Below are 12289 nucleotides of genomic sequence, written 5' to 3'. Positions count from 1 at the left end.
TTTTTGGGTTCAAATTTTGAAATTTTGATGTAATTACTCTCGTAAAAGTAAAAATACAAATAAAATAAATAGTAATGGTAATTTCGAAATAGCACTTGCTATGATAAAATTTAAATATTTTCTTTCAAATTAGCAATGTATTATCCCTATAAGAATTTAAAAAATTAATATAGTTTTATTTTTAAAAGACGAAACAAAATAAAAAACGATACAATGTTTAATTTGATAATATTTAGAAACCCATAATATTTTAAAAGTGAAGTGTTAAGGTTTGTTAAATCTTTTATAATTTTCAATCTCTTAACGTAAAAAAAATCACGCTCAATTTAATATATATTAAAAAATTTTTTTTTTCTTAAAGATAAAGGTTCATATAGACCGGAATGAATGCTAAGGTCAAAAATTATAACAATATAGAGCTACAACGTGATAAAGAGAAGCGTTATTAGAATGGCTTTCTGTCTAGTAAAAATTAATTACATCAGAATTAAAAATAATGTATTATACAAGGTTTACTTTAAAAATATTAAAAAATGCAAAATAATTTTATATTGTAGAGATAATCTCAATGACGTATCCAATGTAAAAGTATATACATATCTTAAGCATATGTGAAACACATTTCCAGATTTTTAGGGAAAGGAGCACAGATACAATCATGTTTGTCAATTCATATCTGTAAGATTTATAAGATTATTGTGTTCATACATATAATGAGCTTACCTCAGCGGTGCAACCATTCGTAGCTGTATGCGTACAGGGATTAGGTCCGCAGTTGGTGCAAGTGACGATCTCGTTCGGTCCAGTAGTATTACCGGTAGTAGTTCCGCCCTCTCGCTTCTTTTTACCCTACGACAGGGTCTCCGTAGAAGAAACTTATTTTTCAAATTAAGTGTCATTTTTATTATCTTAAACAACGATCCACCCTTTTGATTTGCCCTTTTTTGCATCTCTTTCTTTTTTTAAACTCCCCATCATTCCTCTTTTTTAATCTTTGGTTCAAAAATTTTTATACATGCATAAACGGTCTTCAATTTTTGACCTTTTTTTATCGTACATTTATCTATCCCTTTATTATTTTTATATGTATAGAAGCAAGTGTAGCCCAAACGATTGATAAAAATAAAAACAAAAACATTATTTTTAATACGGCATAACGTTGCATTATCACAGCATCAAGTAATCTACTCTTCTAGAAAGATACATAGTGAGATGAATAGATAATCGGTGGCGCAGCTTTTTATAGGCATACTAATAACGATGTAAGCGTACTAGGTTAAGAAAAGGCAATTAAGCTTGCACGTAAAGGCATATAATGTATTTTCGGAAAAGAACGCATTAATAAAGTATTATTTGATGTAAACGGACAAAAAAATGCACGCTGCTTTAGCGGATGCATCTCTTTTTTTACAGTGTATACTCGATTATAGAAATCACTGAGAATATAGAGAGTAACTGATTGAAATGGCAAATTGTCTCTTCCAATTAAATACAAAAAGTACGTCAGTTTTACTTTTTATAGGTGAACTAAATACAATTGCAGTTTTTTGACATAATGTTAACATTATATAATACGGATTAGAGCTATGAATTAAATAGTGAAACAAAGAGTGAATCGTTGTTTTTTATGACAGTTTTTTATTTTTGTTCTTTGTCTTTTATTTTGACATGAATTAGATGGTTTGTTGATATCTATAATACTTATCATATTCTAATATAGTACATAAATAAATTAATTTTGATCAATTTATTAATTTATCACAGAAAAAATGCACACGCGCTTGTTCGTAAATTATTTATTTTTATTATTGAAATTTAATCTTAAAATGATTTGGATTTAATACGAATGTTGCATTATTCGGAAAACTAGAATTATGAATTGATTAGTATTTCTTTTTATAATTGGTGCAGTATACAAAATGTTTCTGAAAAGTAGTGACAAATTTTTAATTAAAAGGATGTCTGTAAAATCGAATAATTTTTATTAAGTAATATATTTTTGATAATGTCTGTTTAAAGTTTTAGGCTTTGATTTAAATTTTGTTAATAACTTTTTTCTGCATAAACATGTCAAAAGTTTGTATACACGATTCAGATAGTGTTAAATATTTATAAAATGTTCAATTTATATTTTCAATATTTTGTATGTACGGAATAAAAGAATATTCACAGAACGTTCAAATGTTAATGAAATGTTCAGTACATTGTATAAACATTTTTTGTGTATTATTAAAATTGCTTATTCTCGAGCAGTTGCATTTCTCATAAGTAAAAACTATAGCGTTGGCCAAATTCACAAAATCTTTTAACTCTATTTTTTTACAAAATAAATATCTCAATTTCATATATACTGATGTATTCTTTGAACGTATTTTGTATATAAGAAAACCGATGCTTTTTAAATTAATATATGACTATTGCTTTTACATAATATAGATATTTTAGTACATATAAAATTTTGGAATGTTACTTAGAAACATGAATATTTCAGAAATATTTAATGTAGCTGGAGACTCTTATCTGATATAAAGATTATTAACAGAATAATAATCTTGTGGGATGTCATTATTTTTCAAAGTGTGTTAATCAATGCATAAAAAGTGTAAAGTTGGCGCTATTTTAAATACTTAATATATTTTATATATGTATATGTAATATCTAATCTAAAATAATGTTAAAGTCTTATGGAAGAAAGTTTTAAGTATTTTAATTATCTATAAATAAAATATAAACATTTTGAAATACAAAATATAAACATTTTGTATTTATAAGAAAAAATGGAGTTTATAAAAAACATTTTTTAAGATTGAAAGAAAATTTTATTGTTATTATTTTTGTGTATAAATATAAAATGTTTATAAATTATACAATTTTTTTAAAATATAATTAGCAAAAATTATCAGACAATATCGTTTGTTATTACACTTGTAAATTTGTAAATTATTGTGAACAATTTTTTTTAAATCTTTTTCATATCAGTTATTAACAAATATATTTAAAAAATCTTTTTAAATAACAAATTGTCTTTAATGCTTAAATTTTATTCATTTATTTATTTTGAAAATGACAATGTCAACGGTTTTTGCTAAAAAATACATATGAATGAAAAATAATTTTACTTTTTTAAGCTGCAAAATTTCAAAGAAACGTCATCAGACACACGTTACATAATAAGTATTATTTAGTTTGACCTGATCTATCATCATTTTAAGCTTATCTTCACTTTTCAGAAACATTTTATACATAAATATATACATTTATACATCTTTAAATGTTTGTTCGATAAGATTTTCTTGAACATATATAAGTCTCTCTCTCTCTCTCTCTCTTTAAAATTATATATATAGATCTTTCATCTTACGACGCCTCGTACGACGCTTTTATACTACGAAACCTTTTATTTTACGACAAAAAACCTCTCGTGCTATGATTGCGCGGAAGGCGAAACGTATCTTTACTATTTACTCAAATTTACATAGCAATACCAGCTCATTGGATTTTTTAACCTTGAGCAGAATTCAGGACTATAGATTGCACTTTCGAACTTCTTGAAATGTATACATTTCGTATGATTTCGAAATGTTTAGAACCCGAATCTTTCTAAATAGACTGCAGAGTGAGAATAATGGATTGTTTCTCTTTTGTTATAGGATTAGAGAGGTTTTTCAGAGAAATTTCACTAGAAATGTCGTAGGATGAGAGGTCCGATTGTATATAAAATAAAATAACCCATGAATATTGCCAACTAAAGAGACTCTTTGAGATTTTCTCAAAATATTATGGAAGGAGAAAGACGATGAAAGAAGTATTAGTGTAAATTAGTATGTTTATTAAAATTAATGGACAGGAATATAAGATATAATTACACTAAAACTACATTTATATATATTTCCGACTAAATATTTAAAAATAATAATTTGCAATGTGCTATATATCGATTTAATTCTTAGCATGTCTTTCTCCGTGATCTCGGTTGAAAAAACGTTTACAAAAAATTATAAATTTTTAAACGGATCTCCGCACCGCCTTATTGCGTCTTGAATGATATTGTATTTCAAGCTTATGATATGTGTTGAGCTTCAATGGAGATTAGTTCAATGGTAAAAGCGACTTGTTGATATTACAATTAAGGCATGTATGTGTGCAAATATGTGCACGCACGCGCACGCGCATATGTGTATTTGTTTAAGTATAAAATGATGCATATCAAAAACATCCCGCAGTTTCCCGGATAAATGAATATTATTTCCTTTTTATTTCAAGTTGCAAAATAAGGTAGTAAAATATGTTTCACAGGTTCTCATTAAGAGCAGAAAATGGCGATTTTTGCACCCTCTCCTTAGATCATAATAAAGACTGAATGTAGAGTTATAAAATTTATGATATCTCATATACTTTGTGTTAAAATCTAAAGATAAATTACTTTTTTACATATTGTTTAGACGTTATAATATGGTCATAATATTAGTATTTATTGTGTTGTTATAAAAGCTGCATTTCAGTAAGCAGATAGCTGAAGTTTTATAAGTGTGTATTCTGTTTGTCATTTTGATAAATATGTTGGATATTTTTTAACTTCAGTGTAACTTGAAGGACTTAAATATGGTTTTCAAATGACATAATTAAATTTAATATTTGATATAATGTGTGCATGCATTTGTAAAATTATATTGATGTGTAAAATTTTATTGTTTGCATTCAGATTTATAGACTATAGACATACTTAAAATAGTTTGATAAGTGACTAAACTGAGTTTAATAAGTTTGAGTCCTATAATTTCTTTACACTAATTTAGTTATACTTTATACTTTTACTTTAGTTATACTTTATATTTTTACGATATTAGTTAATATTGTTCATACTCTTAATACTTTTGCAATGCATAAAGTCGCGATAATCAAGATTTTTTTTACATATATTTTTATATAATACTATGTTCAAGATATTTTTGCGATATTGCAGTGCAAAATTCGCCAAATAATTTTTTATTTTTAAGAAATAAAAATAATTTTGAGAATATTTGTTAGTAGTGTTCTATATTCTCTTATAGGTTCCATGTCGCATTTACCACAATTTTTTGTTAATTAATGTTCGTTATGTAGATGTGAAAAACTTCTGCTTATAGCGTGATTGGTAGAACTCTATGTATAATAAACTAATACCGACAAACATTATGTCGTCTAATTATTTATAAAGTTATTTAAATAAAACAAAATAGTTTATAACCACTTTCTCTCCAAATTAGAAAATATTAAAATTTGTTTCTTATTATTTATACTCATACTTATAGTATACATATAAAAAAATCCCGTAATACATTAGTAGAATCTGTAATATTAGAAGATGTCAGCAAATTGCCATCAAGAATATAAAAAAGTTTGCTGATCATGCTATGCCAACAGATTGGCGACAGTAATGGAAAAAGATTTGCAATTTCTGTTCGATTTTCGTTATCAATCTGCCGTTAAATTGTTTGTACACACAAATTTTGCTCGATTTCTGACACTAATCTGCTGTTAGATTTTGTGAGCAGAATCTGCTAATAGCAAATCGTATGCGTATTGCTGAAACGTCAATTTGTTATCCATATTGTTAATTCCATATTGCCATATTGTTAATTTCTGAAAAAAATCTGTCGCCAATCTGCTAACATATTGCGCGCATTTTACTTACAGGAAATAACACAAAGCTTTATTATTATTATTTGTCTGTAAATAATGGTAAGATTTTTATCATGCTACTAGCCATAATGTTTCTATTTTAAAAAATTTCGTATATATTTATTATATATTTATTATAACACTGATTAGTTAGATTAAAAATAAAAATATATGAGTATATAACATTAATTTGTTAGATATGTTATCAAAATTCTATGCGAGAAGTCTTAATCGTTGGTGGTCAAACAGAAGCGATTAAAATGTTCTCCCCAAAAAAGATATAATTACTTTTTAACAAATTTTTCACATTAGAGAACCAGCCAATTGATTTAAGACTTGAGAAAAAAAGTTATTAAATATAAGTAATAAAATTAATAAAGTTACTGGTTAATAGAATTATAAAAACATAAAAAAATTGATCTTATGTTAATCAAAACGCAATATTTTAATTTTGGGTTGATAAAGTTATTAAAATTATGTATATTTTACAAAACTTAAAAATTGAATTATTGAAACGATAAAAAAATCCAACCATATTTTTGTCATAGCGCAGGAATTATAAGTGAAAATATTTTGTTCTTTTATTTTTGTTTTAGAACATCTAATTGAATATTAGAAAATAATGTTAATTAAAATTGTAGCATGCATTCATGCACATATACAATGCATTATTACACATTTTATGCATTATACATGCATTTTAACAATTTTCCATAAATAAAACGTAGATATAAAAGGAGTAAAAGCAGAGATAAACGCAAAGATGCAAAAAAAATTTATATAATAAGATTTTATTACTATATTTTCTATTTTATATAAATGCCTAGTAATTTGTGAAATTTTACAAAGCTGAGGTGATTTAACTCGACTATGATTTCGGACATATTTATATATTTCAAAATTTTATTTTAAATATATTCAAAATTTGATAAATTTAACTTGACTTGCTTTTCATTTATTTATTACGAATGAAAAGATAATCTTTCATTTCTTTTTGTTCTGTGCATTTATATATGACATGCACTTACATTGCTAATACAGAAAGCATGCATTTATTGTGCATTAAAAAAAGTAGAAACAGATTAAAGAATAAAAATGTGTGATAAAGGAGCACACAAAAAGAAAGACAACTTAGTCAAGTATTAGGAAAGTGCCGGAGAAAATATTTATTTAGACTTTTTTTTTGTGTAAGTCTTTTCTTGTTGAGAAAAATTCGAAAATTTTAAATATCTACACACGCGAAGATTCATTTTTATTGTCATTTTCCGTAACTCTGTTTAAATGTATATTTATTAGTTATTTTATATTTATTTTTACTATTATCATATTTTCTTTCACGCTTTAAAGAGCTGCAGAGATATTAGAACATTTTTGAGTATAAAATTGAAATGTTTCTTTTTTGATAAAACTTATTTTATGTTTTCGTAATAAAAAAATTACAAAATTAAAGCTTATAAAGATTCAATATAATTTCTTTTACAATACAATGTGATTTATAAAATTAATTGTAAAAATTGCGAAGGCTTGTACGTAGGCCAGACAAGTAGACTTAAATAAGACGAGAATATCGGAACATTGAAATCACATTAATAGAAATTCTACGCAGACTACGGTTATAAGAGATAACAGAATTAATCATTCACATGAATTTGATTGGAAACACGTTTTAATATTGTACAAAGAAAGAGGTTTAATCAAAAGACTAATTTTAGAAATGATAGACATAAAAAACAAGTTAAAGATCTAAATATTCAATGTAATACGGAATTACTTGATGTACAATGATTTTATTAGCTAAAACAATCTAGTGACACTGTTTTCTCTTCTTTTCTTTTATTTAATACATGTGATAGAACAATGTTACAACCTGTTAAAGCATCATTTCACTGTTTGATATTAAGAAAGTTATATATCCACATTTCTAACTGTAACTGACAGATTTTCTTTTTCCGCTTTTTTAAATGTAAATTGAACCTTTTTATAATTTTTAAATAATTTTTTAAATATTTGTTTATAATAATTTTTAAAAATTTCTATATCTAATTAAATTATCTTTTATTCTTTTTTGACCATGAGAAAGAGCTTTTACATTTTTGACATCATTAGAAAATGACGCAACTACAGACATCTCATACATTGCACTGAAGAGGACTCGAATTGTGAGTCGAAACGTTTGCGTACTCGAATCGATGTATATAATTTCATTAACGTTCGTGTTTAATATCAGCGTAAATAAATTTCTTGCATATTTATATCTAGTGCCGGTTGCTATTAACAATCTTCTTTTTAATGTATTATTTGAATTATCAGAGTCTTATCAACTGTTTTTAATTTATAAATTGATTGATGTATTAAGTAAAAATTTTTTCAATATAAAGCTTGAGAATAATATATTTTGCGATAAATTTTATATACATGTTTATATTTTAAAACAAAATTCTTATAACTTTAAAAAGTACCTCTTACAGCCCTTTAAAGATTAATTTTGCATTTAAATGTAAATATTGTCATCAATATTTTTAATACAAGAAGCTTTTCTGATTATGTCATATGTTTTATGTTCCATGAATATAATTATCACAATGTAACAAATAATGATAAAAACATTTTTTTTCATAAACTTTCTATATAAGAAAAATGGATACTGTATCTTTAATATCACACAAAAAAATTATATGATCAACATTAGCTAACAACAGTCTAAAACAAAATCTTAAAATTTGAAAATAATCTTATTAATTTAATAACAGTATTTTTTAATAAGACAAATATGTCATACTTTTATTTTAATAAAGTTTTTAAATAAAATTATTTGTTTTGTCGATACTATTACTTAATTAATAATATTATTTTTAATTAGAAACTAATGTTAAACTATTCAATTAAAGAATAATAATTAAGGCTGTTAACATTACACCATTTTCTCCATATTTAAACATTAAAATAATTATTTTTGGTTTTATTAATATCATAAAAAATAATTCTCCTTACAAAATTTGTGCTTTATTTTATTCTTTGTGTTGCTTATTAAGAGTTAGTATCCTAAATTTATCGAACATTTAAAACCAAACAAACAGATTTTGTCAAATTCGACTAGAATTTAGATAATCGACGTATTTGTGTACTCATTTATTTTCTTCAGCTCTTCTGCATCTGTAGGTTTTTAGACGCAGTTAAGGCTTTGTACGTGCATTGTTTTCTTTTTTTCTTTTATTTGATTTCTCTTTTTTAGTAAATAATTTCTGATAGTAACACATATGAAATTAAATATGTATCATAATATATATATATATATTTTTAGATAATTATATATTTTTTCTTTATCGTTCTTTTTTTACTATATTTCATTTTGTAAAAGACAAAATTTTGCAATTCACATTTTTGGCAAAGTCCAAGAACGTGCAAAGTCATAACTGCGTTCTAATGCAATGGGAGGGTCTTACCAAGGGGCTGGCCAATATAATTCCTATCCTGCTGAGTACCGCTGGAAGTCGCTGCAACATCACAGACACCAAACAAAGAAACTTACCAACATTTTCACCAACCAAATTCTTACTAATCGTGTTTATAACAGAAATAGATAGATGAAGAGACGGAGAGAGTGTGAGAGAGAAAAAGAGTGAGAAATCCTGATAGCATAGAAATATTTCTGCAACATTGCAGAAATATAAAATTGAAATATTATAATTTCTATGTTGCAAATAAAATAAAAAAGGCTATTGTACTCATTAAAATTTCCAGAAAAATTTCCATAATATTTCAGAAATATTTTTTGCGAATCAAAGTAAGCACTTCATCATTTTTGCAACCTTGCGTAACATCTCTTAATATTAACTTTAGTGTGTTTCTGAAATATTCTGGAAATTTTTCTGAAAAATTTTGGTGTGGTTACTATAATATTCTCTTTGGCTTCATTTGCAACATAAAAGAAATTCGCCAATACAGACATACTACTCCGTTTTTGTATTGTATTTCTTAAACAAAAGGCAAAAATAAAATTTTGAAAATATAAATATAAACTAAAAAACGTCTGTGGTGTCTAGTGGTATATAAACTTGAAATATTTTTTATATTCTTTGATAATAATGGTATAACTATTTATTTTAAATATTTTTATAAATGTTTATCATAATTTGTTTAATACCTGACAAACTCAGACATAAAAATATGTACAAATAATTTAGCTTCCGAAATCTCCAATCTCCAATTTAGTTCAAATTTTGGAAATTTCATTTAGTGAAAAAAAACATGCAAGGATTTTTGGCGAATCAAAAAAAATTTTTTTAAATGTTGGTAAATAGGAAATCTATAATTTGTAAACAAAAATTTAAATGTGTGTGTGTGTGTGCGTTTGTGTGTAACCACAGCGAAGCAATGTCTTTGTTTACTTTTTTTATGGGTGTACTTGTAAAATGAGTAAGTGTTAATTCCGTTACCAGACATGGTATTGAAAACCTGCAAACACATTTGAACTTTACTTTGTTTGCAGTGTGCACATGGGTTAGCGTGAGTGAGTGAATGAGTAAGTAAGTGAATGAGTGAGTGAGGAGTGAGTAAGGAGTGAGTGAGGAGTGAGTAAGGAGTGAGTGAGAAGTGAGTAAGGAGTGAGTGAGTGAGTGAATAAGAGTGAGTGAGGAGTGAGGAGTGAGCAAGAAGTGAGCTGGGAGTGAGCCGGGAGTGAGCGAGGGGTGAGCCGGGAGTGAGCCAGGAGTGAGTGAGTGAGTGAGCGAGGAGTGAGCGAGGAGTGAGGGAGGAGTGAGCGAGGAGTGAGCCGGGAGTAAACCGGGAGTAAGCCGGGAGTGAGCCGGGAATGAGCCGGGAGTAAGCCGGGAGTGAGCCGGGAGTGAGCCGGGAGTGAGTCGGGAGTGAGCGAGGAGTGAGCCAGGAGTGAGCCGGGAGTAAGCCGGGAGTGAGCGAGGAGTGAGCGAAGAGTGAGCGAGGAGTGAACCGGGAGTAAGCCGGGAGTGAGCCGGGAGTGAGCGAGGAGTGAGCCAGGAGTGAGCCGGGAGTAAGCCGGGAGTGAGCGAGGAGTGAGCGAAGAGTGAGCGAGGAGTGAGCGAAGAGTGAGCGAGGAGTGAACCGGGAGTAAGCCGGGAGTGAGCCGGGAGTGAGCGAGGAGTGAGCCGGGAGTGAACCGGGAGTAAGCCGGGAGTGAGCCGGGAGTGAGCCGGGAGTGAGCGAGGAGTGAGCCAGGAGTGAGCCGGGAGTAAGCCAGGAGTGAGCGAGGAGTGAGCGAGGAGTGAGCGAAGAGTGAGCGAGGAGTGAGCCGGGAGTGAACCGGGAGTAAGCCGGGAGTGAGCCGGGAGTGAACCGGGAGTGAACCGGGAGTAAGCCGGGAGTGAGCGAGGAGTGAGCCAGGAGTGAGCCGGGAGTAAGCCGGGAGTGAGCGAGGAGTGAGCGAAAAGTGAGCGAAGAGTGAGCGAGGAGTGAGCAAGGAGTGAGCGAGTGAGTGAGCGAGGAGTGAGCGAGGAGTAAGCGAGGAGTGAGCGAGGAGTGAGCGAGGAGTGAGCCGGGAGTGAACCGGGAGTAAGCCGGGAGTGAGCCGGGAGTGAGCCGGGAGTGAACCGGGAGTAAGCCGGGAGTGAGCCGGGAGTGAGCCGGGAGTGAGCGAGGAGTGAGCCAGGAGTGAGCCGGGAGTAAGCCGGGAGTGAGCGAGGAGTGAGCGAAGAGTGAGCGAGGAGTGAGCCGGGAGTGAGCGAGGAGTGAGCAAGTGAGTGAGCGAGGAGTGAGCGAGGAGTGAGCGAAGAGTGAGCGAGGAGTGAGCCGGGAGTGAACCGGGAGTAAGCCGGGAGTGAGCCGGGAGTGAACCGGGAGTAAACCGGGAGTGAGCCGGGAGTGAGCCGGGAGTGAGCGAGGAGTGAGCCAGGAGTGAGCCGGGAGTAAGCCGGGAGTGAGCGAGGAGTGAGCGAAGAGTGAGCGAGGAGTGAACCGGGAGTAAGCCGGGAGTGAGCCGGGAGTGAACCGGGAGTGAACCGGGAGTGAACCGGGAGTAAGCCGGGAGTGAGCCGGGAGTGAGCGAGGAGTGAGCCAGGAGTAAGCCGGGAGTGAGCGAGGAGTGAGCGAAGAGTGAGCGAAGAGTGAGCGAGGAGTGAGCAAGGAGTGAGCGAGTGAGTGAGCGAGGAGTGAGCGAGGAGTAAGCGAGGAGTGAGCCGGGAGTGAACCGGGAGTAAGCCGGGAGTGAGCCGGGAGTGAACCGGGAGTGAACCGGGAGTAAGCCGGGAGTGAGCGAGGAGTGAGCCAGGAGTGAGCCGGGAGTAAGCCGGGAGTGAGCGAGGAGTGAGCGAAAAGTGAGCGAAGAGTGAGCGAGGAGTGAGCAAGGAGTGAGCGAGTGAGTGAGCGAGGAGTGAGCGAGGAGTAAGCGAGGAGTGAGCGAGGAGTGAGCGAGGAGTGAGCCGGGAGTGAACCGGGAGTAAGCCGGGAGTGAGCCGGGAGTGAGCCGGGAGTGAACCGGGAGTAAGCCGGGAGTGAGCCGGGAGTGAGCCGGGAGTGAGCGAGGAGTGAGCCAGGAGTGAGCCGGGAGTAAGCCGGGAGTGAGCGAGGAGTGAGCGAAGAGTGAGCGAGGAGTGAGCCGGGAGTGAGCGAGGAGTGAGCAAGTGAGTGAGCGAGGAGTGAGCGAGGAGTGAGCGAA

General features: G+C 31.7%; 1 protein-coding gene across 15 annotated transcripts in view; it reads right to left on the bottom strand.

Moving 5' to 3' along the window:
- LOC105835511 (glutamate-gated chloride channel) overlaps positions 1–12289 on the bottom strand; it is a 56794-nt gene that overhangs the window by 583 nt on the left and 43922 nt on the right. For 7 of the 15 annotated variants that reach the window (XM_012678877.3, XM_012678876.3, XM_012678885.3 and 4 more), the window contains 2 exons: positions 9105–9155; positions 724–840 (listed from right to left, as the gene is read on the bottom strand). In XM_012678877.3, the coding sequence (XP_012534331.1) occupies positions 724–840; positions 9105–9155 (168 nt within the window). Of the gene's footprint in view, positions 1–723; positions 862–9104; positions 9156–12289 lie in introns of those variants that run through there. The other 8 variants (XM_012678881.3, XM_012678884.3, XM_012678886.3 and 5 more) reach the window with 3 other exon arrangements.

Source organism: Monomorium pharaonis, chromosome 1 (genome assembly GCF_013373865.1).
Source record: "Monomorium pharaonis isolate MP-MQ-018 chromosome 1, ASM1337386v2, whole genome shotgun sequence".
Lineage (NCBI taxonomy): Eukaryota > Metazoa > Arthropoda > Insecta > Hymenoptera > Formicidae > Monomorium > Monomorium pharaonis.
Note: the sequence above shows the minus strand (reverse complement) of the source record. Positions and strands in the feature narration are given on the sequence as shown.